The sequence below is a fragment of the Salminus brasiliensis genome, chromosome 19, assembly GCF_030463535.1.
Source record: "Salminus brasiliensis chromosome 19, fSalBra1.hap2, whole genome shotgun sequence".
Lineage (NCBI taxonomy): Eukaryota > Metazoa > Chordata > Actinopteri > Characiformes > Bryconidae > Salminus > Salminus brasiliensis.
In genome coordinates, this window is record NC_132896.1 from 27634801 (window position 1) to 27660805 (window position 26005).

Below are 26005 nucleotides of genomic sequence, written 5' to 3' on the forward strand. Positions count from 1 at the left end.
GGCATATTGCTATGTTGGCTACAGAAAACACAGGCGCACCACTGACTATAACCAACCTAGGCAGACGTCAACAGTCAGATGTTCAGTGAATTGTCAACACAGGTGCGTGCCCATCGCACGTACACCCCCGCTTTGCTGGCAATCACTGGTGTCTGCAGACTGGTACGTTGGAGCCAGGAATGCAATGCTTCGCTTCAGGCATGCTGGTTACCCGGTGTATTACATCGGCAGGTTGAAAAATGAAAGACTTGCAACGGCAAAGAATCAGATTTTTTTTTAAATGACCCATTCGACAGAGCGAAGGTGTTCAATCCATGAATGTAACATTTGTCTGTCTTTTTACAGGAGCGCAAAATTCTAGAGGAGACAGTGGCTCCTTTGACACCGCATTCACCTATGCCACCCTCCACCTGCTGGCAAGAAACCACCCCAGTCCCTAGCAACCCTGCGTCACAGCACAGCATTGTGCGCTCACTAGCCGACTGGGAACGCAGGCAGGAGGAGTTGGAGAAGCAGGCGGTGAGAAAAGGATGGCTGGATAGATGTTTGGAGAGATGTATGGATGGAATACCAGATGTGTGTGTAATGTCTGATATACTGATCAATAAACCACCTTATGAGACTGATATATCAGCAGCTCTCTACTATGCTTTGGCTGGTTCGTTCCCCAGTCTAAATAATGTCTTTGAAAGAATACATACCAGGTAGGCTTGGGCCTATTGGCAATAGTATTATGCCTCAGCAGTCGTTTGCATCTATTGTCGTGGCTTATCAAAATGGAACAGTTCAGATGTGAGAAAACACAGCATTTGCGGCCTTAAGAGGCACAAAAGTAATCAGATTTGTACTTGGATCTTCTATTTTAGTGAATTTATTGTTTATTGTTTTATACACTTCAGAAGGGGACCATTGAGAATAAAAGACAAAGGGAAAACGAAAGGACTGAAGCAACAGAGACGAAGGAGGAGCTTTCCCAGACCACAGGAAGGTCTGTGCAGACACTAAAGGTCAATTTCACCATCCTACTCTGTCTGCTTCTACACTTTCACCTCATCATGTTGACCTGTTTTTCCTCCTCTTGCATCACTGAAGCCCTCAACGGTCGAGCTGTGACCAGCTGGTGAATCAGCCCAATGGGCAGAGGGAAGGAACTGGGGTGCCCAACCAAGAACCTGAGCAACTGCAGTCCAGTCAGAGTGAGTACAGGAAAATCCCACTTTATTGTCCAGTCATGAGTTGCACAGTGACATACGAAGCTTTGAGAACCCATTATCGACATTTCGGAAAGTTGTTAAGTTTAAGATGAAACCTTCTTTCCAGCAAGTGTCAGGATTAGTTTACTATTTATGCTTTGTGCAGTAAAGGATGACCATGCAAAAGTTTGGGCACCCCAAAACATTTGCGCATAGGTCTCAAACTTTAATTAGTTTATTAGAGCTATAACTTGTTAACAGTCATCATTAGGAAAGAACAGGTTTCAAAAGCTTTAAAAGCTTCATCAAAACTAAGCCTTCTCAAACTTTTTTTAACAATTAGCGCCATGGGCTTCTCTAAGAAGCTGCCTAGCACTCCGTACATTAAATGAATTGATGTCAGCAAATGAAGAGAGCAAAGCCTTTTCAGGTTGCTGTTCCCTCAGTTCGTAATGTAATTAGGATATTGCAGTTAACCGAAACAGTGGAGGCCAGGCTGAGGTCTGGAAGTGCTCGAAAGGATTGCTAGAACCTCAAATCAGAAGTGCTATAGGACCGCAATAGACTTTCAGGAAGATTTAGCAGACTGTAAAGTGGTGGTGCAATTTTCTACTGTTTACTGTTTATGCAGCAACACCCGCACAAATATGACCTTCATGGAAGAATCATCAGAAGAAAACCTCATCAGATTTTGAGGTCGAGTGGACTTATCAAGGACTTTTTTATAGATTCACATTTTAGCATAAATATTGGATGTTATATAATAATCTGCATCACTTTCAGTGACTTAGCTGGTTATTTGCATTTATTCGCTTATTTCCTACTGGGCAGTTCTTAAATTAGGATTATTTAATTATTTTATTATTGGATGTTTTCGTAGAGTCAAACAGCATAAACAGGACCCAGTTTTCCATGGCTCTAAAACATGGCGAAGCCCACCTGTAGGGAGAATTGTTAACTCTTAGTCTCTGTACAGAAATTATTGATGAGGTTCAACACTAGAGAAGAGTTTACACAAACATTGTATTGACGAGTTAGTGTGGGATGATGTAACGTTTATTGCCTTAGGAATTCATACATTTTGGAAATGATGTTGGTGTTTGGTGTAGGTGTTTCATGGAGCAGTAAGTCTCACCAGCAGCAGCAATCGTCAGAGTCCTGGCAGAAGAGTGGTTCACTGGATTGCACCAGGAACGCACAGCCAGCACCTGGAGGACGTAGAAGGTGAGTGTGTCACCTAGAAAACATATATTAAAACATATCTTCACCAGTTCTTAAAATAGGCGGTGGCTGGATTCATATGTGTTATGTAAGGCTTATGTAGGTGTCATGTAGCTTTATGAATGCTGTCCTGCAGTGAAATGTTACTGAAATGTTTTGGCAGGCTTGTTAAGTGTGCATGTATCCATGGTTTAGCTTGTAAACCCATTCCACGTGTTAATACCCACGAGTTCATGCTCATGCTCATGTGTTTGTCACAGAGTTGAGCATTGCATGTGGCTTCTGCTCCCCAGGTCTGACTCCATAGAACATGTTGGTGCAAAGCCATCACATTCATCTCCCTCATACACAGACACACAGCAACATCCTCCATCACCAAACAGGTACAGGGAAGCACTCTGCCTTGGTCTCGATCTATTTCTGCTCCCCCTCCTCTGTCTTAGTTAGACCCTGTCCCTATCACCTGGGGGTGTCCCTAATAGGGCTGCATGGTAAATCACATTTTAACGTTATTGCAATATTATTTATGGCCATAGACACATTATTAAGGTCTGTAAACCTTGGCAGAAATGTTGAATTTCAGTGATGTGGCGAGTAAAACAGTAAACCCAAAATCAACTCCTTAATGACCAACCTTTACCATGCTTTAAGTATTTTTAAATTATTATCATTTCTACTGTGTAAAATGTGTGAAGCAGTAATGACTGTGAATCCACCCGGACTTCAGCAATGTGCTCACTGCACTGTTTTCATTGTTTGGATTTTCTCTCTGTTTTGCCCCTTCTTTACATTAACCTTTACTAAGACAAGTCTGACCTAGCCTCACCTACCTTAGCTTAGCATAGACGAAGCTAGTCTAGGTTGCCCAAGGCCTCAATTGTTTACCCATTATTACTGTGTGTGTTAAAGGTGCCACATAATGCCTTTATTCAGTATTCAAAGTTGTTATTTGAGGTGTAAGTAGTAAGTGTGTGATTTGTCAGACATGAGTTTACAAGTCTATTTACCACCCTGTGATTTTGACACAGAAAAAAAACACAGATTTTTCTTTTATTGTGGGCTTGTGGGGAAAAAAATAATGAGCTCTGCTTTTATTGTCCAGTTTACGTCATCGCAATGGCACATAGCCTAGCCTAGCCTTGCACTGCATTTAAGCTGTCCTCTCCACTCCTCTCTGTGTCTAGTCGGCGCGGTGTGTGGCTAGCCAGCTGAAGACACGTAGTAACGTCTGGTTGGGTTAGCTTTTAGCCTAGCACATGCCTAGCACCAAGCTAGCTTCATCAGCTAACCCACATAACAGGTGCTTTCGTAAGAGGACACAACAGTGTTTGAGGTTCATGGGTTGTTAGTTACATGTACTGAACTCTCATTATTCAGCTATGTTGATTGTAGGGCATCTTTAAAAGTAAACCCTGTACTAGTGCCTAACAAACTCTTGGTAGTCTTATTCCTTGCAGCTGACTGTTTTTTAAACAGCCTTACAATCATAAAGATGCGCTCTCAGTTGTGAAATAGGTAGCTGTTGCCATTTGAAGTTAGTCATTTTGCTCAGTAGAGAATGGGGCCTTTCATTTTGTATTTTTAAGGGAGGTTAGTTATATTAGTGGCAGCCTATTCAGTTAGCGATGCTGGAATTCGTCATTATTTATCACTTTTTATATTGTTGTGACGATATCCCACAGCCTTAGTGAAGATTGCATTTTATTGTGCAGCCCTGATACATAATCATTTTAATCATCTTCTTTGTTTTCTTTCTTCAACCACCCTCACCCCTCTTTCTTCCTTGCAGTGCTGCATTCACTGCAGATATCCAATATGGTGTGTCAACTATAAAAGCAAATGAAAGTGTGGTTTATGCATCTTTTGTGTGTGTGTGTGTGTGTGTGTGTGTGTGTAGATCTGTCAGTGGGAAGAAGCTGTGTTCCAGTTGTGGTCATCCACTTGGTAAAGGAGCAGCCATGATTATTGAGACTCTCAGCCTTTACTTCCACATTCAGTGCTTTAAGGTATGTATCCCATTTTGTGTGTGTGGGTGTAGAAGCTAGGGAGGTCATGATCATGTAAAATTTGGGAATTGGCTCTGATTTAAGCAGCAGGTTGCATGTGTAAAAAGTTAAAAGTGTTAAAAGTGCCACATAATGCCTTTATTCAGTATTCAAAGTTGTTATTTGAGGTGTAAAAGGTGTGATTCATCAGACATGAGTTTTCCACCCTGTTATTCTGACACAGAAAAACACAGTTTTTTCTTTTATCGTGGGCTTGTGGGGAAATAATGAGCTCTGCTTTTATTGTCCAGTTTACATCACCGCAATGGCACATAGCAGCATAGCCTAGCGTAGCCTTGCACAGCATTTAAGCTGTCCTCTCCACTCCTCTGATCATTGAAGAACAGTTTAGTATACAGAGAAACAGATGGACTACAGTCTGGATTTATAGAGTGCTACAGAATGCTCCTATATGGGAAGTGGGCCATTCCAAATCAGGGCTGGATATAATATTCTAATATGACTGTATATTTAAGTAAATGACGTTTATGTTGTCTTTCTTCCTTGTTTCTCTCACACACATATACATACACACACACACAGTGCGGGATCTGTAAGGGACAGTTAGGTGACACCACCACTGGAACGGATGTGAGGATCCGTAATGGTCTGCTGAACTGTCATCAGTGCTACATCCGTTCTCGCTGTGAGTTTTGCTGTCATTTTTCTCTCACTCACATTTGCACTCACACACATACACACCTAAGAACATTTAGAATATATTATATATTATTAGATATAGTAACTTCAGGCTTCTGCAGATGTCGCAGCACGAAGAAGATCAGGCTACAAATACCTGTGGGCTGTGTAACAGGATTCAATAGATTCAAGCAGATGTTAATGATGTCAATGCCTTGACGATGGCCTTGAAACTCACCGGCAGTCTCTGTCCGTCAGTTTGGTCTTTTGGCCACAATTTAGAATTTTCTGTAGACCTTTGCCAGTTTGATACACCTTCAAATTCAGCTACTTCCTTCACACTGTTGTCTTTGTCATTAACATCTGCTTTCTCCACAAAGCCATATAGATTTTGCCCACAGATGTGTGCAGTTAGTGAAGGCTTTTAAGCAACACAATCTGGGAAAGCAGTTGAATAAATGTGTGACACAATAAAGTTCCTGGATAAAGAAAATCTCCATCTTTTTGTCTGTTCTGTTTTTCAGCTGCTGGTCAACCCACCACCTTGTGAGCAGACTTTGTGTTTCAGGACCTCAGTCTCTCTTACCCACCACCACTTCCTTCAGTCAGCCCATGCTTGAACTGGCCACAGTGACACCTGCATATTTGGTTGAGAATAATGCAATATTTCCATATCAGGAGGATTTTCCTTTCACGCCCAATGTTAAACGTGTGGCTTCCAATGAGTGTGTGTACAAGTGTGTTAAAAAGCCTGGTGCTGTTTTCAGGGTTGAAATAACCAAATCCAGTTAATGTCTCTATCTGATCTATCTCTGACGCAGTGCAGTGCTGTATGTCTTTTATGGACGATTCTTTTAGGCCACTGCAACTAACAACCATGTAGGCGGTTGTCAATTTTCTGAAATGAGTAAATAAAGGAAATTAAATTTTCCATTATTAAATACTGTATGTATATGTTGGAGGTATGATAGGAAAATTACAACTATCGTTTACTTTTTAGTAAAAATATGATTTGACGATCTGTAATAAGCTCCATTTTGGCTACACACACTGTCCTGCTCTTTGAGTTGGCGGGAAGCCTGGAATCGTGGCTGCACCTGATGGACAGACATCCATACAGCTCCCCACCCCATTTTTTTGAGCTGAGGTAAAATTATTATCCAGATTAGGCTGCTGTCACAACACAGCCTAAAAATACCTACTGCTAGCCTGTTGTAGGCACGTTTGTGGGGGTCAGTCGATGTGATACAAGTGTCTCAAAGGCAAGGAGACACCATGCAAGCAGTGATATACAAAGGCTCGTCTTCAGTGCTCAGTCATGCACATGACAGGGCTGTATGTCACAGCTTACTGATGTTAGCAAGGCATGGTTAGTTTTTTTGTGGCGATTGAAGTTCTCAAAGGATATGTCAGTCCTACAAAATTGGACATAGCCTTCAGTGACATAGGCATCCTTGGTCTTGAGGCCTTTGGGGAGACTCCACTTGGACTGCCCAGTCCGTAATGGCTCACTCCAGCTACACCCATTCAGGGTACATCGGGAAGGTGGTTTTATTACTGACATACCAACACTACAACAGGCCGAGGTCAGCATGCCAGCGGTTACAATTCAGGCAAATGCAATATTAAAGAGTCCAGAACTGGCTGTAGATGTGTGGAGCCCTGCCAACCAGCAACCAAAAGCCATGTGGTCCTCCTCCAAGACTGAATGTAGGTAATGTCATCAACATGCAGACATACACTCTTAAAAATAAAGGTGCTTCAAATGGTTCTTTGAGCAAAAAAACCCCAAAAGAACAGAGAAAACACTTAAAACCATGTTTGTATTAAAGAGACGTGTGAGTGTGAAGAACCTTTTAAAGTTCTAAAAAAAATCTTCAGGTAATTTTTCCCCATTGTAAAGCTTCCTTACACTCATTACACACATTTCCACTACAAACATGGTTCTTTATGAAAACACAAGTCATTTTACTGTGGCATCCCTCAAAGAACCATTTAAAGTACCTTTATTTTTAAGAGGGCAAAAGAACTTCAGGCTCAAATTATAAAGTGTGGCTGATATCAGTCATATTGGATTTAAAAGAGCTAATTTTAAGCTTATCCACAGCCAAACAATGCAGATTACAAGCACAATACATTTGAACATCATACCTGAATATGTTGAACAAACCTCAAAGGTGTTTTGGGTAAGAGGCCACTGCTGAGCCTGCATTGATGCAGTCCTCACCAAAGGCCACAACAAGGCTGCATAGGGGCACTCTTAAGTTCCACCTTTCCCTGTAGTACCCTAAATGTGTGTTATTTGGGACAGGGCTTGTGTGATGATAAACTCCAGTTGGAGCTGGAGTGAGCCATTCCTGAGAAACACCATGACATAGAATCGTGTGAAGTGGGAGACTGATTCAAGCATGTAAAGTTTGGGAGTATAAACTGCTGGCAGTTGCTGTACTTTTTAGTAAAAGGAGGCAAAAAAAGAAAAAAAAGATGCAATGTGTATGTTTCAGATAAAGCAGTCGTAAGCTGTCCAAGTAGATCTTTGGATTGTGCAGTTCTGGACATGAGCTGACAGCAGCGACTAGTTTCTCCTCTAAATTATCCTCAGTGTGATTGACTGAAGCCCCACCCCAGACTGTCTCCATTTTATAAAACCTTGCTTTTGGTTGATGTCCGTTGTTCGTCTTTACGTTGTTTTGAAATGAATGGCAAGAGCTCCATGTTTTTCATGGACACCAAAATGCAGTTGTGGGCGTGGCCTTTCTTGGTATTAACTGCATGTATTCCACTTGAAACTAGTACCAGTAACACCAGTAAATCCCCTCGGGTTTTGCAGTTTGTCCAGGTGTCCATCTTAAAGTTTCTAATGTTAATGATATCTACTGTAAGATATTTGCTCCATTAGTGGTGGGAATGGTATTGCTCTGAATAAAAAAAAAATGTGCCTTAGAGTGAAGGGAGCGATCGCACAAAAAAGGAAAGAAGAGTAAAAGATTATACTCTAAAAGAGTTTCAAATCCAAAGACTTTGTCTTTAGTTGAGGAGAAAGAAGTGACTGTTATTTGGGCTGTGGAGAAGGAGGATGAACAAATTACACATTTACCCAAGCTCGAGCATTGCACACTCCTGCAATCCTGGAATCATTCATCGTACAATGCCGTTTATGATCATTGCGTTAATCATTAAGGTGTCGGTGACCACATATATATATATATATATATATATATATATATATATATATATATATATATATATATATATAGGTAAATCATCTAAGGGTGTGATTTCTTTTTTTACTTTGAAATACTGCACACGGATAGCAATACCAGATCTTATAATTGTTTTAAAATCAGTTCATAAACTGCCTCTAAACCACTCATGTCAGTGCCACTAGCTACGCTTTACACTAACCAATATAAATGACTAGCTATTACTCCATGATCTGCACCTGACCATAATGGTGTATACAAGGCTTTTGTTAAAATTGTTGTTTTCCCCAATTTCATATTGATCATATTGGACATTTTAATATGCCTCCTGATTTCTTATATAGTAAGTGTTCTGCGCTTCGGGTCTGGTCATGTAGCCATTTTACATTTTATTAGGTATTCTATAGGTTGCGACAGAGCGGAGGAATATTGTCTAGGATAAATAGCTACCTTGGAAATGCTATCAAGTCTAAGGTATATTTATTGTGATATTCAAATGTACACTATCTGACAATAGATGACTTTGATGTTAAAATGCAATGGCTTTACACTATACTATATGTTTATAAATAAACTGCTGAAAAGATCGTCTGAGTGTGGATCCGTTGTGTGAACATTGCTGGATTATTGTTTACAGGGTTGTGGGTTCGATACCCAGAATACCTAAGAATATAAGAATTCTTTATTCATCATCATCCCTGTAAATTTACATTTAATTTACTGGACACTAATCATTCTCCACTTCAACTGCACTCACAACAGCAGTGACATTACTGTGCAGGCTCAGTTTATGGACTCACTTAAAAGTTATGAGAGAGACTTACAATGTTATTGAACAGCTCAGAATTTTGCTGATAAACGAGAACTTGCAGTACTCACTATTGACACTGAACGTGTACACAGGTGTACGAAGCAGCTGGAACTGAAAACAGCTACAGGCAACTGACCGCAGGTCTTAAAGAACTGGTTAAATTAAATTGGTCATTCATCAGGGATTCTTGTTCTTGCTTGATTTAGAAGTTAAAACAATACTGAGGTTTTATTGTGTGTAACCGTTTTCAATGAGGCATTCTAAAATCTCATGGATAATAACACAGATAATATCCAATATTTTTATATCTGCTGATGCTGATGCATATAAAAATGATCAAATGTAGAACGGGGAACTGGGCCTTTTTTTTCTTAAGTCTATTTTTTGAATAAAACAGTTGGAGTCAGATATAAGCTCTTTTGTAATGTGCATAGAATAATGCATTTCATATGTACAGTTTATCAGTATCTCACTGAGAGCCCTATGCTCTTCTTGGCACCCAAAGGATAACTATGCCCATTATAAAAAAAGTTGGAAACACCAGAATTATATTACAGTCTACGAAACATCAAACTAACGATTTCAGTATCAACAAAGGTTTAATGATGGGGCTTTTATTCTGGAATTCAAGATAAAGCTGCTTTATTTTTGTCCCATCATTACCAAAAATTGATTAAAAGAAACCACTCTTGACTTAAACAAATATATATGCTAAAATAACATACTTTTCCATTAAATGTCTTTGTTATTGGTTTATTGTGTTTAAAAATAAATATGGATTCATATATATGTATGATTATCTGTTAAATAAACACACTAATTAAAGGTACAGTTTAAAGATTTACAATATTTAATATATTTTACAGTTAAATATTATTAATTATTTTAATTAATTATTAAAGGTCTAAAAAAATGTTTTTTTTTATATTTACAGAACGGGCAAACATGTCAAGGAGGATGTCAATCCAATGAGTGTTGCTAGTATCACTGCTTCAGGCCGGATCACTGTTGTTTAAGCAGGTGTGAAGCACGTGTGAAGCACGTGCTGGATGACGTCACAATCGCGGGGGCACCGTGTACTATATTGTGACGTCACACTATAAATAGGGCTTCGCACCAAAAGTCTATAAGTAGGGGTCAGTCGCTCTGTGCGCCTCAGTTCACTGACCGCAGCGCAGTGGAGCAGACTGAGGTAGTCGCCTGACTTTGAACAGACTGTTGTGTTGAAATAGTGAAAAAATGCCCCTCGGAGAGGCAGTTAATGGCCTCGTGCAGAAGGCCCAGCAGATCTGGGAAAACCTCCAGGCCAGGGTAGCAGCGCTGGAGAGGGAGGACGAGCTGGAGAAAGAGCGGCGGGACCTCCGGGAGAAGCGCCTCTGGTCCCGCGTGTCCAGGATGGCAGCTGCGCTCACAGAGAAGAGCGAGGAGCTGCAGACCAGGAGGGGCGCAGAAGACCTGTTCTTCGAGATCAGGGGGCCGATCACCAGGAGCGATATGAAGAGACTGCTAAGGAACACAGTTCAGCTCCTGGAGAAGGAGCGGGCAGAGGAAGAGATCCAGCTCGTCAATAACGCCGCTCTCGTCAAGAAGCTCCAGAAGCTGGGAGTGGTGCACCGGCGGCTGATCAAAGAGAGAGACCGGCTGAAAGAGCAAGAGCGAGCACGCGCCCGCCTGTAAAACACTAAAACCTGCTGACCCGACTTTGAAAGAGACAGAGGCCCTGATGATGATGAAGACGATGATGATGATGATGATGAAGACGATGATGATAATGATGAAGATGATAATGATGAAGATGATGATGATGAAGATGATGATGAAGATGATGATGATGATGATGATGATTAAGACGATTATGATGATGATGAAGACGATGATGATAATGATGAAGACGATGATGATGATGATGATGATGATGAAGACGATGATGATGATGATGATGATCTGATGATGATCTGATGATGAAGATAGCAGAGCTGGAAAAACAGCGGCGGGGGCTCTGTGAAAAGCCCCTCTGATCCCAGAGTGGAATCTGTGCCCACAGAGAAGAGCGAGGAGATGAAGAACAGGAGGCATGAAAAAGACCCGCTCATCGAGACCACGGGCCCGGTCACCAGGAGCAGCTGAGGGAACTGCTGAGGAGCTCCGTTAAGCTCATGGACAACGAGCGGACTCGTCAGTAACGCCGCTCACGTCCAGAGGCTCCGGGAGCTGGGAGTGGTGAAGCGGCTGTTGGTCAGACAGAGAGAAGAGGAAGAGAAGGCGCGTGCGCGTCTTTAATGAAACCTGCTGATCCTACTTTGCAAAATGAGAAAAGAGACTCAGTATTTTTTCTTTCCTTCAGAAACACGGACGACATAAGAATAATAATAATGACCATTATGATGACCAGCACAACCTGCATGATATGCTGATTAAGAAGCTGGTGAAGCAGCTAGCTTAACAAAAACCTCCAGGCCAGGGTAGCAGCGCTGGTGAGGGAGGACGAGCTGGAGAAAGAGCGGCGGGACCTCCGGGAGAAGCGCCTCTGGTCCCGCGTGTCCAGGATGGCAGCTGCGCTCACAGAGAAGAGCGAGGAGCTGCAGACCAGGAGGAACGAAGACCTGTTATTCGAGATCTCCTTCAAAGGAGCGGGCAATAACAAGGGAGAGACTGGCTGAAAGAGCCAGAAAAAGAAAAGGCGCGCTCGTCTTTAATAAAACCTGCTGCTCCTACGTTGAAAAACGAGAAAAGAGACTGACTATTTTTTATTTGCTGCAGAAACATATTTGAAAAAAATCCAGAAAATAACAGAAAAATCCAGTCAGAAAAATAAGATAATAGACAAATCCTGTCAGAAAAATAGTGGCTAATAGACAAATCCAGTCAGAAAAACAGTGGCTAATATAAAAATCCAGTCAGAAAAATAGTGGCTAATAGACAAATCCAGTCAGAAAAATAAGCTAACATATCCAGTTAGACAACACTAGTTAGCAGGTTAATATAACGGTAAAGTAGAAACTATCTCTACCCCTCACTGCATCTCTAAAAGCCTTTACACCAGACTGTGTCCGGAGAGGATATAAGATAAGATAAGATAAGATAGTCCTTTATTAGTCCCGCAGTGGGGAAATTCACAGTGTAACAGCAGAAAGGGATAGCAGGACACTCAGTTACAAAAATTTAGATAAATAAATAATTTACACTATATACACACAATATAGATAAGAATTAAAAAAGCAATAAACAATATTATTTACAGTAAAAGACTCTTAATTGCACATGGGGGTGGGATATTGCACATAGTATTCCCTGAACATGAACATGTGTGTGTAGTTAAGTGTGTGTGTATGTGGTTAAGTGTGTGTGTATGTGGTCCGCTGGGAGCAGTGCTGGTTGTGTAGTCTGACGGCAGCAGGAAGGAAGGACCTGCGATACCGCTCCTTCACACACTTGGGGTGAAGCAGCCTGTCGCTAAAGGAGCTGCCCAGTGCTGCCAGAGTCTGCCGTCGAGATGCTACTGCCCCAGCAGACCACTCCATAAAAGATGGCAGATGCCACCACTGTGTCGAAGAACGTCCTCAGGAGCGCTCCCTGCACTCCAAAGGACCTCAATCTCCTCAGCAGGTAGAGTCTGCTCTGGCCTTTCTTGTAGAGAGCTGCAGTGTTGACTGACCAGTCCAGTTTGTTGTTCAGATGAACACCCAGGTATTTATAAGAGTCCACACTCTCGATGTTCATACCCCGGATGTTCACTGATGGAGGGGGGTGTCTGCACCTGCGGAAATCCACCACCAGTTCTTTGGTTTTTCCAGCGTTTATCTGCAGATGGTTCTGCAGACACCAGTCCACAAAGTCCTGAATAACTCTGTACTCGCTGTCCTCCTCATTGGATATGAGGCCGACGATCGCTGAGTCATCAGAGAACTTCTGGAGGTGACAGGTCGGTGAGCTGTACATGAAGTCAGCAGTGTACAGGGTGAAGAGGAACGGTGCCAAGACCGTTCCTTGAGGGGCTCCTGTGCTGCTGACCACCAAGTCAGAGACACAGTCCCGTGCCCTCACATACTGGGGTCGGTTGGTGAGGTAGTCGAGTATCCAGTTTGATAGGTGACTGTCCACTCCACAATGTTCCAGCTTGTCCTTTAGAAGCCCTGGCTGTATGGTGTTAAAAGCACTGGAGAAATCGAAGAAGGTGATCCTCACAGTGCTGCCGGGCTTCTCCAGGTGAGAAAGAGCTCTGTGTAGAAGATAGATGACAGCATCATCCACCCCGACACCAGGCTGGTAGGCGAACTGAAGAGGGTCCATGGATGGGCTCACCAGAGGGCGGATGTGGTTGAGGACCAGCCTCTCCAGTGACTTCATCAGATGGGAAGTCAGTGCCACCGGCCTGTAGCTGTTTAGGTCCTTTGGGTGCTGTGTTTTGGGCACAGGTACCACACAAGATGTTTTCCACAGCTGTGGTACTCTTCCCAGTTTCAGGCTCAGGTTGAACATATGCTCAACTACCCTGCACAGCTGATCAGCGCAGGACTTGAGGAAACATGAGGAAACATGTATGTTATAGGAAACAGCTGCACCTTACACTACACGTCTCAGAGCAGGACGGGTACATCCCTGAAACAACGCTGGTTTATCTAAAACCAGCCCATCACAAAACCTACCTGTTTAGGCTGGAATATAAATATCTGAGATCAGTCCTGAGTACCATGCCCATACAGAGCACTGCTCTAACAGACAGTCAGGGGTTCACTCAGTGATGGGGAGTCTTCAGTTAGGGCGACCGCAGGTGCTCAGTTGATGTGATCTAGTTAACACAGTTTATCAGTCATGCTGGACTTTTAAAGGCACGGATCCAGCAGATTTTCCTGAATACTGTCCATAGAGATCTTACCAAGTAGTTTTCATGTTTTTGTTAGAATTGAAGTAGTAACGAACACGGTGGTAGCTTGGATTTAAAATATTACTATATATTTAATTAGTCAGTAAAATACACTGGAATGTTGTACAAATGTTTAACTTTATATTTTTTTATACAGCGTAGACTTCAGAAAGGTGCTGATTTATGTGAACTAATGATTGTGAGTAAACACTACTAATGTTAGCGTTAGTAGCTGTTGATGCTTTGCTTTGGTTCTGGGTTAATACAGCTTGATCTGTTTAGTTTCACCTTGTGTAAAAACCTAAATAATGTCCAGTAAAGTCAGCTGGCTCAACTACTAATAAAACACTTTTCTAGCTTTTCTGGTAGGATTGTTTTTGAGTGCTGCTCCTGTGTGAAGAGTCAGCTTGTCCTGCTGCTGTATCCCAAATCTGTGATGTTTTAAAGCAGTATGTTGCTCCAAGTAAAGTGGTAGGTATGCAAAGGAAGTCATTGTAGATAAATAAGCAAAATTGACAAAAACGCAAAAGACAGACGATAACTTTTAGCATGTGTGTTAGCATGTGCTAGCTAACTGCGAGCTGTGGTGTGTTGGGTATGGCAGCTAGCAACCAGTTAATGGAGCTAATTCAGATATGTGTTTGTTAAAAGGTTTAACATAGGTAAAATTTTGCAGTTACAGAAGTGACTTGGCGAACATTCCAAAGGAAGATGTCATTTTGCATCATAAGTGAAAGATGTAGTTGATGTAGTACTAGTACTAGATGTTGAATACCAGCTACATCCGGTAACCATTTGCGTAAAAGCAGTTAATATTGAAATTCTTTAATTACGCTCATTGCTGTATGTTGGTATGTATGGAAGTCATGGAAATGTCCTGGAAAAATCCTGGAAAATGGCCCCTTAAGCTTTGTGTTTCTCTGTATTTTGAAAAACGAGGCTACAGGGGGGTGGAACAAGATATCTGTGCCCCCGGCCACAGTATTATTTAGTCTTGAAATGTAAATCTGTATTTTTCTCTGTGTTTCTCTGTATTTAACAGGATTATGGGCAACAACCTCAAACAGGAAATCTATGAAAGCGTTGGTTCACACAGTGTTTGTTTTGTAGATATTTCAATCCACAATCTGTCACAACAGATCAAGGTTGGTCCATATCTGTTCTACACATGCATTACAGCCTACGTAATAACCTGTCACAGAAAGTGCTTCTATATAATCAACATTGAACTTGGTTGGTTCAGCTTTCTTACAGACTGTTATTTTTGGTCATTCTAGCTGTTTGACTTTTTTTGTCATTTTACTCTCCAAAAGACTGAGAAGCCAGCTGATCTGCAGACACCGGTGCTTCCTCTTGTCTTGTCCTCCCAAATTAAGGCAGATCATAATTCCACTTAGATTCTCAGAAAGCATTAAAAAGGACAATGGCAGAGTGGTCTTGAAAATTCACCATTATTTGAAAATGACATTTTTATTTTATTTGGTTTTATTCAGTTAAATGATAAGATATGGTTCCACTTATCAGTAGTACACTCTGCCCATCCAGTTAGTTTATGTGGGATTTTGCAAGGTTTCCAGTCCCCCATGATCTCCTCTGTCCCTAAACACCTCGATACAATAAGTCTGGATAGATGTTATTTTTTGGAGCTGAAAACATTAACATTTACATGAGGAAAACTTCATAGCAACACTTCTTTCCAACCTGTCTTGGATGATCTGCCAATCGCAATGTTCTGTTTGTGTCCTTATGTTGATACACTGATGGTTTGTTTTGCCATTTTGGTTCTCCTCGTTGCACATGAAGGTGCTGTGCTCTCTTCATTACTCCATCTAAGTCCAGCCTTATTGCAGATCATCACTGAGACATGGAAGACATGATCAAGTGGTAGTGCTTGTCACTTCTCTGTTATAGCCTATGTTTAATTACTAACCCAAACCGTATTTGCTTCTCAAAAAAGAAAGCACTGTCAGGTGTCAGGTGTCAGGTTGTCTCAGGGACAGTTCAGTTCCAAATGTGGGAGACTGAAAAGTCAATATTAAAAATGTCAGGAACATTCATGCAAAAACCTTGAATCTCCTTTTTGTTTAACTTTTTTTGAGTACTTTCTGATAAACAGACCAGTAGAAATGCTTCAAAATTACATGAAGTAAAACTTTGTACATTCACTTCCACTGAAAATTGGGAACTTAGTATTTCTTCTGCTGTAAAGTGGCTCAGCTATGGCTAACAGACTAAAAGACTCCTTAGCTTCCTCACAGGACTGTGCATGGCATTATTGGATCACTAACCATGCTAGGCTAAGCTTATCTAGCCAACTACAACTCCAAACACAACAGATCAAACTGGATTTGTATTTTCTTTCAGTCCAACACTGTGACTTGACTTTGTTCTTTCTGGGTTAAGGTGGACATGGTTGAGGTGGACATGGTTCATCTGATTCCACATATTTAATGAGTTTATCTCAAAAACAGTGACTGTAGAAAACATGGACAGCACAACCTCTATCAACAATCACATGTGTAGCGCATCTGATGGCTGGTTGCAGTTTGATGTGTAGCTCCACCCATCCACCACCCATCCAACATTTTTATGTTCCTCTAGAGTACTCAAACTATCTGCAGGGCCTGCATCATGTGAGTCTACCAATACGATAAAAATATACATTGGAAACATGAAGAACCAGACTTTTGTAATGTTACATATAACAAATAATAGGGACACATCATGATATTGTAATCACTTCAGTGTAGCTGCTGTACTCCAGAAAAGTGGCATGTTTAGGAGATGCTGGGCTACTGCTTGAAAATGTCTGGATTTTGTTTACTGTGTTTGTTTATTTTACTGTGTAATAAATGTGACCGTTCTCTGTAATGCTAATCCAGCTGGATTTAGTTCCCAGTTCTACATTTGATAATTTTTTATGTATCAGCATCGGCAGGTATGTACATAATAAATATGGGAAATTATCAGTGGCTCAGAATTCTTATTTTCTTATATAAGAATATAAGTAAACACTGCTCATTAACTTTTCATCTGAAATAAGAAACTGCCAAATCAATTTACACAATTCTCTCTAAGTCTCTCTCATAAACTTTTAAGTGAGTCTATAAACTGAGCCTGCACAGTAATGTCACTGCTGTTGTGAGTGCAGTTGAAGTGGAGAATGATTAGTGTCCAGTAAATTAAATGTAAATTTACAGGGATGATGATGAATAAAGAATTCTTATATTCTTAGGTATTCTGGGTATCGAACCCACAACCCTGTAAACAATAATCCAGCAATGTTCACACAACAGATCCACACTCAGACGATCTTTTCAGCAGTTTATTTATAAACATATAGTATAGTGTAAAGCCATTGCATTTTAACATCAAAGTCATCTATTGTCAGATAGTGTACATTTGAAAATCACAATAAATATACCTTAGACTTGATAGCATTTCCAAGGTAGCTATTTATCCTAGACAATATTCCTCTGCTCTGTCGCAACCTATAGAATACCTAATAAAATGTAAAATGGCAGAACACTGACTACATAAGAAATCAGGAGGCATATTAAAATGTCCAATATGATCAATATGAAATTGGAAAGGGGCTTTGGGGAATAAAAGAGACACTGATTGTTGTGTTGTGTAATGTAATGTTATGTGTGTAGAAATATGATACCTGTTGTCCTTGTCCTCAGGGGAATGTGGCCGTCTCCCAATGCTTCCCTTGTACTGGCTGGTAGGGCCTACAGTCGTATGTAGAAGGGGGGAGGTGGGGTCCACTAAACTTGTAGGGGAAAAGACAAAAGAGTCAATAATAGTATCATCCTTTTACTTATGAAAATATATATATATAGCCACAATAATTGAATTTTATGTAATTTGGGTATATGTTATGTCTTTTGTAAGTTTGTGAATGTTTGTCCTTGGTTCTTTATCCAATCTTTCTGAGAGGAGCCTAGTCCTCAACCTTACCATGCTACAGTGAATTCTAGCTTCACACCGCTCAATATTCCCACATGAAAATCAAGAATTTCAACAAAGCCTTGGATACACCCTTATGGTCAGGTGCAGATCATGGATCAATAGCTAGTAATTCATATTGGTTAGTGGAAAGCGAAGCTAGTGGCACTAACATGAGTGGTCCCGGTACCCGGGTTTGGCAAGTTGCCACTGTTGGGCCCTTGAGCAAGGCCTTTAACACAAGCCTTTTTAGGCAGATATCTGTGGCTAGTTGATGATTATGCTTGGTTGAACCACATGACCAGACCGGTCTACCAGTGTTAGCACTCACACAAAGCAAAAACCTAAAACACAACAGTAACTACCTAGCAACATCATAGCAATCACCTTGGACACCATGGCAACTGCCTAGAAACAACATAGCAACGTCCTAGGATGCCATATCAACCACCTAGCAACTTGTTAGCAACCATCTAGGACATTATAGCAACTACCTAGCAACACCATAGCAACAACCTGGGACACCATTACACCCACATAGTAACCACCTGGGACACCATAGCAACCACCTAGCAACCTGTTAAACAACCACCTGGGGTGTTCAGACCCAATCACAGCACAGAGACAGCCCTAGTGAAGATTACAAATGATCTCCTTCTTGCCTCTGATCAAGGCTATGTATCTTTATTAGCCCTACTAGACCTCAGTACAGCCTTTGATAATAGATCATACGTTACTAGAAAGATTAGAGAAAATGGTTGGAATCACAGGAACAGCCCTATCGTGGTTCAAATCATATCTAAATGAACGCTATCAGTTTGTAAAGATAAAAGTTTTATCTTCAGATTACTCAGAAGTAAAACATGGAGTTCCGCAAGGCTCAATTTTAGGACCCCTATTATTTACATTATACATGTTACCACTGGGCTCAGTTATAAGCAGACATGACGTTAATTTCCATTGTTATGCAGATGACACACAGCTCTATATATCTATATCTAGATATATCTATATCTATCTATATCTATATCTATATATCAGCTCTATATAAAAGTATGGATGTCACATAACCTCCTTCTTCTTAACAGTGACAAAACCAAGGTTCTCCTTTTAGGTCTAAAAGACACTAGAAATAAACTATTAGACTTAATGTTAGACTTGGCTGATGCTTCCATTATTCCTGGTCTAGCAGCTAAAAATGTTGGTGTCATATTCAATTCAGATTTCTCATTTGAGCAACATATAGCCAATATTAGTAGGACAGTCTTTATGCAGCTTAGGAACATTTGTCTGGTATTAAAATGTGCATGTTCCTGTGTTTGTGTTTGTGCCAGTTTATGGTTTGTTGGTTTGGCCTGTCTGTCTGTTTGGTAGTTTGGTTTGAGTGCTTATATTTACTTTTCCTGTTTGTTATGTTTCTGTTTTTAGTCTCAGTGTTTGGTTTGTAGCATGTTTGTTTTCCTTATTCCTTTATAAACTGTAACAAAGAGCAGAAGAGAGAAGCTTCTGAAAGTTCTCTTCTGCTGTAGATAAAGAAGAAAAGAGACGGTTTCGGTTTTAGAAACATTAATAAACAAGAAGAATATAATAAAAAGTGCAATGGCAACAAATGGCAACAACAAACACAAATATATTTATTTCTCCCAAGCACATGGCTCTGTTTGTGTCTTGTCTGCCCTAGCCACGCCTGTCCATTAGTGTTCCACCAGTAACTCCTTTGTAGGCACGCCCCCTTGTTAGTCCCAGGTGTTCCTCGTGAGTATCTTGTTAGTGTCTGTATAAGTACCCCTTTGTTTCAGTTGTCCCTTTTCTGGTCTTGTGCATGTGTGTGCACATACTAATGTTCCTGTTCCTGTGCATGTTCATGCCAGTTCACGGTTTGTAGATTTAGACTGTTTGTGAGTCTGGTGTTCTTTATTTTGCTAAACTTTGTGCTTGTTTGCTTTCTGTTTTCTTGTGTTTTTGTTTTCTTGGATTAAAACATTATCCTGCGAGTACGTCCGGCTCTGTCTCGTGACAAACTGTGACAGCAAAACTCATTTTGGTATGAATATTACTGCCAAAATCTCCCAAATCCACTGATTTTGTGCCATCGCCAAGTGAAAAAAAGTGAAATAGGATGGAAAAAGGAAAAACCATAATATATTGCACTGACACGTATTCAGACTCTCTACCTAGTACTTAGTTGAAGCACCTTTGGCGGTAAATACGACCTTTAAATATCTTAGGTATGATGCTGCAAGGGTTTGGATTTGGGAATTTTCTGCTATGCCTCTATGCAGATCCACTCAAACTCTGTCAGTTTGGATGGGGACCGTCGGTGGACATCCGTTTTCAGGTCTCTCCAGGAATCATGTTTGAGTGTCCCTTCTGTGTTGTTTTGTGCTTGGGCTCACTGTCTTGTTGTACTGGTAGACCTTCTAGAGGTTTCTCCCATTTCAACATCTTTGGAGCTCATCCAGAGTAATCATTTGAGTTCCTGGTCAACTTTCTTATAACGGCCTTCTTCTTTGATGACTTAGTTTGGTGGGGTGGCTAGCTATATGAAGAATCCTGGTTATTCAAAGCATCTTCTATGTAAGAACTGTAAAGGCCACTGTGCTTTTAGGGAACTTTCAGTGCAACAGATTTTTTTGTAGCCTGCTCCAGATATGTCCTTCCACACATTCCTGTCTCTGATCTCTACAGGCAGTTCTTTCCTCCTCATGTCTTGGTTTTTGCTCTGATATGCACGGTCAGCTGTGATACCTTGTATAGACAGTTGTGTGTCTTTCCATATCATGTCCTATAAACTTACCACAGTTTCAATCAATGTGTAGAAATATCTCAAAGATGATCAAGAGACATGGGAGGCCCCCAGAGCAAAGTTTTAAGTGTCATAGAAATGGGTACTTATACTTATGTCCATACCAAAATTTTAGTTTTCCCTTTTTGATAAATTTGCAAAAAATGGTCAAATGTTTTTTTTACTTTCTCATTATGAGGTCTTGAGTTCAGAAAGATGAAGGGAAATAGATGTTTTAGGCCTTAACATAACAAATTGCAAAAAAGTGAAGGTGTCTGAGGACTTTGAAAATGCGTTTTTTTTTTATTTATTTTTTTTTACCAAAATATTGAAAATCCTGTGATTGTGTGTATTTGGCTAGTACAAAACGTGATGCCAGTGGTCCAATGACATATGTTTACCCTAAAATTGCATTTTTCATATTAATGTAGTGTCAGCTGTTCTTTGCTTGCAGCCTTAATATACTTCGTATACATTTTGGACAAAATATTTGAAGTATTTGAAGTTGATGTATTTTCCTTAATAATGCCACTTTTCTTCTATATTCTTGTGTCCTGATTAAGATTGTATTAAAAAGTGACAGTGAAACTGAATTTCTCAGTCGCACTAGTCTGAAGATTTTTTATGACACCATCGCCATATTGTCAGAACCTCACAGCTTTTTCCTCTTTTGATAGATTGTATGGTGCCAGTGGTTGAATGATCTATTTTCGTTCATAATGTCAAATTTCTTTAAGATTATCATTGAGGCCTAAGATGTTGGACCGTGGCAGTGCGTATTTGTGTGAGTTGGATGGAGTTAAAAATCTCTAAAAATCAGGAAAATGTGTTAATGAACATTAATGTATAAACATTTATCATTTACCAAGACAATGAAATAGCCTTAATACCCTATATGGCCAAATCTTCTCCTTTCCAGTTTCAGCCTGAGTGTCTCACAAGTAAAGTAATAGAAAATCAAGTTTTACTTTTACCATCTTTTACATTATGTTTCAATGTTGATGTAAATTTTAAAAAAGAATAAATACAGGAATAAAAGAGAAAGTCAGAGAAAGTCAGACTGACTAATCAGTTTGATCAATGGCTGCATGTAGATGCAGGTACAAGTAGACCAGTAGTGGCAGTGAGAGGGCGAGGCTTAAGCAGCGTGGCTAAAGTGCTTTCATTTACCAGCATTATTCTGCTTAAACCTAAAATACAGAGTTTTCAGTAAAATTAGCGAATCGACAGTAGGTCTAAGAAAACACTGAGGGTAATAGTAAAAAGACACTCTAATGAGTTTAACCTGACGTTTTCCTCATCATGCCGCTATAATCATTTTCAATAGCAAATTCTTTCTGTTCCAGCTTTTGTTGGAAGCTTGATCCAGACGGTTTAAGATGGTCATTCAGACTGAAACACAGCCCATGCTGGTAAGCTAGCTGCTTCACCAGCTTCTTAATCAGCATATCATGCAGGTTGTGCTGGTCATCATAATGGTCATTATTATTATTCTTATGTCGTCCGTGTTTCTGAAGGAAAGAAAAAATACTGAGTCTCTTTTCTCATTTTGCAAAGTAGGATCAGCAGGTTTCATTAAAGACGCGCACGCGCCTTCTCTTCCTCTTCTCTCTGTCTGACCAACAGCCGCTTCACCACTCCCAGCTCCCGGAGCTTCTGGACGTGAGCGGCGTTACTGACGAGTCCGCTCGTTGTCCATGAGCTTAACGGAGCTCCTCAGCAGTTCCCTCAGCTGCTCCTGGTGACCGGGCCCGTGGTCTCGATGAGCGGGTCTTTTTCATGCCTCCTGTTCTTCATCTCCTCGCTCTTCTCTGTGGGCACAGATTCCACTCTGGGATCAGAGGGGCTTTTCACAGAGCCCCCGCCGCTGTTTTTCCAGCTCTGCTATCTTGGCCAGGAGGTTCTTTCACTGCTCCTGCGATCAGCATGTCTGCACTCCTTCAGCACTCCAGTCTGCTCTAAGTCAGGTCCGCTATGCTGATGCCAGTGGAACAGGAACCCTGAGCTCCACAGGCACGTGCTCAACAACGGCGAACCGTCATCAGGCGTCACCTAGCGGCCAGCGAAGCCACGTGACAAGTGATAGAACTTTAGAAATCATCATCATTATCATCATCATCATCATCATTACCATCGTCTTCATCATTATCATCATCATCATCATCGTCATCGTCATCTTCATCATCATCATCATCATCTTCATCATAATCGTCTTCATCATCATCGTCTTCATCATCATCAGGGCCTCTGTCTCTTTCAAAGTCGGGTCAGCAGGTTTTAGTGTTTTACAGGCGGGCGCGTGCTCGCTCTTGCTCTTTCAGCCGGTCTCTCTCTTTGATCAGCCGCCGGTGCACCACTCCCAGCTTCTGGAGCTTCTTGACGAGAGCGGCGTTATTGACGAGCTGGATCTCTTCCTCTGCCCGCTCCTTCTCCAGGAGCTGAACTGTGTTCCTTAGCAGTCTCTTCATATCGCTCCTGGTGATCGGCCCCCTGATCTCGAAGAACAGGTCTTCTGCGCCCCTCCTGGTCTGCAGCTCCTCGCTCTTCTCTGTGAGCGCAGCTGCCATCCTGGACACGCGGGACCAGAGGCGCTTCTCCCGGAGGTCCCGCCGCTCTTTCTCCAGCTCGTCCTCCCTCTCCAGCTCTGCTACCCTGGCCTGGAGGTTTTTGTTAAGCTAGCTGCTTCACCAGCTTCTTAATCAGCATATCATGCAGGTTGTGCTGGTCATCATAATGGTCATTATTATTATTCTTATGTCGTCCGTGTTTCTGAAGGAAAGAAAAAATACTGAGTCTCTTTTCTCATTTTGCAAAGTAGGATCAGCAGGTTTCATTAAAGACGCGCACGCGCCTTCTCTTCCTCTTCTCTCTGTCTGACCAACAGCCGCTTCACCACTCCCAGCTCCCGGAGCTTCTGGACGTGAGCGGCGTTACTGACGAGTCCGCTCGTTGTCCATGAGCTCAACGGAGCTCCTCAGCAGTTCCCTCAGCTGCTCCTGGTGACCGGGCCCGTGGTCTCGATGAGCGGGTCTTTTTCATGCCTCCTGTTCTTCATCTCCTCGCTCTTCTCTGTGGGCACAGATTCCACTCTGGGATCAGAGGGGCTTTTCACAGAGCCCCCGCCGCTGTTTTTCCAGCTCTGCTATCTTGGCCAGGAGGTTCTTTCACTGCTCCTGCGATCAGCATGTCTGCACTCCTTCAGCACTCCAGTCTGCTCTAAGTCAGGTCTGCTATGCTGATGCCAGTGGAACAGGAACCCTGAGCTCCACAGGCACGTGCTCAACAACGGCGAACCGTCATCAGGCGTCACCTAGCGGCCAGCGAAGCCACGTGACAAGTGATAGAACTTTAGAAATCATCATTATCATCATCATCATCATCATCATCATCATTACCATCGTCTTCATCATTATCATCATCATCATCATCATCATCATTACCATCGTCTTCATCATTATCATCATCATCGTCATCGTCGTCTTCATCATCATCATCATCATCTTCATCATAATCGTCTTCATCATCGTCTTCATCATCATCAGGGCCTCTGTCTCTTTCAAAGTCGGGTCAGCAGGTTTTAGTGTTTTACAGGCGGGCGCGTGCTCGCGTGCTTCAGCCGGTCTCTCTCTTTGATCAGCCGCCGGTGCACCACTCCCAGCTTCTGGAGCTTCTTGACGAGAGCGGCGTTATTGACGATCTTGGTCTCGCCCTTTGCCCGCTCCTTGTCCAGGAGCTCAACGGTGCTCCTCAGCAGTTCCCTCAAACTACTCCTGGTGACCGGGCCCCTGATCTCGAATAACAGGTCTTCGTTCTTCTTGGTCTGCAGCTCCTCGCTCTTCTCTGTGAGCGCAGCTGCCATCCTGGACACGCGGGACCAGAGGCGCTTCTTCCGGAGGTCCCGCCGCTCTTTCTCCAGCTCGTCCTCCCTCTCCAGCGCTGCTAACCTGGCCTGGAGGTTTTCCCAGATCTGCTGGGCCTTCTGCACGAGGCCATTAACTGCCTCTCCGAGGGGCATTTTTTCACTATTTCAACACAACAGTCTGTTCAAAGTCAGGCGACTACCTCAGTCTGCTCCACTGCGCTGCGGTCAGTGAACTGAGGCGCACAGAGCGACTGACCCCTACTTATAGACTTTTGGTGCGAAGCCCTATTTATAGTGTGACGTCACAATATAGTACACGGAGCCCCCGCGATTGTGACGTCATCCAGCACGTGCTTCACACGTGCTTCACACGTGCTTCACACCTGCTTAAACAACAGTGATCCGGCCTGAAGCAGTGATACTAGCAACACTCATTGGATTGACATCCTCCTTGACATGTTTGCCCGTTCTGTAAATATAAAAAAACATTTTTTTAGACCTTTAATAATTAATTAAAATAATTAATAATATTTAACTGTAAAATATATTAAATATTGTAAATCTTTAAACTGTACCTTTAATTAGTGTGTTTATTTAACAGATAATCATACATATATATGAATCCATATTTATTTTTAAACACAATAAACCAATAACAAAGACATTTAATGGAAAAGTATGTTATTTTAGCATATATATTTGTTTAAGTCAAGAGTGGTTTCTTTTAATCAATTTTTGGTAATGATGGGACAAAAATAAAGCAGCTTTATCTTGAATTCCAGAATAAAAGCCCCATCATTAAACCTTTGTTGATACTGAAATCGTTAGTTTGATGTTTCGTAGACTGTAATATAATTCTGGTGTTTCCAACTTTTTTTATAATGGGCATAGTTATCCTTTGGGTGCCAAGAAGAGCAGAGGGCTCTCAGTGAGATACTGATAAACTGTACATATGAAATGCATTATTCTATGCACATTACAAAAGAGCTTATATCTGACTCCAACTGTTTTATTCAAAAAATAGACTTAAGAAAAAAAAGGCCCAGTTCCCCGTTCTACATTTGATCATTTTTTTATGCATCAGCAGATATAAAAATATTGGATATTATCTGTGTTATTATCAATGAGATTTTAGAATGCCTCATTGAAAACGGTTACACACAATAAAACCTCAGTATTGTTTTAACTTCTAAATCAAGCAAGAACAAGAAACCCTGATGAATGACCAATTTCATTTAACCAGTTCTTTAAGACCTGCGGTCAGTTGCCTGTAGCTGTTTTCAGTTCCAGTACCATCAGTTTTCACATTTATTGTGCTTGTAAATAAATGATTAGCTCCATATGATGATCTCTTGGCTAAAAAGACATACAGAAATATATAAACCCCAGCTGCTTCGTACACCTGTGTACACGTTCAGTGTCAATAGTGAG

The 26005-nt window shown here is 41.5% G+C and overlaps 1 protein-coding gene across 8 annotated transcripts in view; it reads left to right on the forward strand.

Moving 5' to 3' along the window:
* limch1b (LIM and calponin homology domains 1b) overlaps window positions 1–8888 on the forward strand; it is a 143851-nt gene extending 134963 nt beyond the window's left edge. For 7 of the 8 annotated variants that reach the window (XM_072663687.1, XM_072663691.1, XM_072663689.1 and 4 more), the window contains 8 exons: window positions 346–519; window positions 900–988; window positions 1093–1196; window positions 2303–2417; window positions 2708–2797; window positions 4312–4420; window positions 5003–5105; window positions 5623–8888. In XM_072663687.1, the coding sequence (XP_072519788.1) occupies window positions 346–519; window positions 900–988; window positions 1093–1196; window positions 2303–2417; window positions 2708–2797; window positions 4312–4420; window positions 5003–5105; window positions 5623–5648 (810 nt within the window). In that variant the 3' untranslated portion in view covers window positions 5649–8888. The remainder of the gene's footprint in view (window positions 1–345; window positions 520–899; window positions 989–1092; window positions 1197–2302; window positions 2418–2707; window positions 2798–4311; window positions 4421–5002; window positions 5106–5622) is intronic. The other variant, XM_072663690.1, reaches the window with a different exon arrangement.
* Window positions 8889–26005: the final 17117 nt, after the last annotated feature.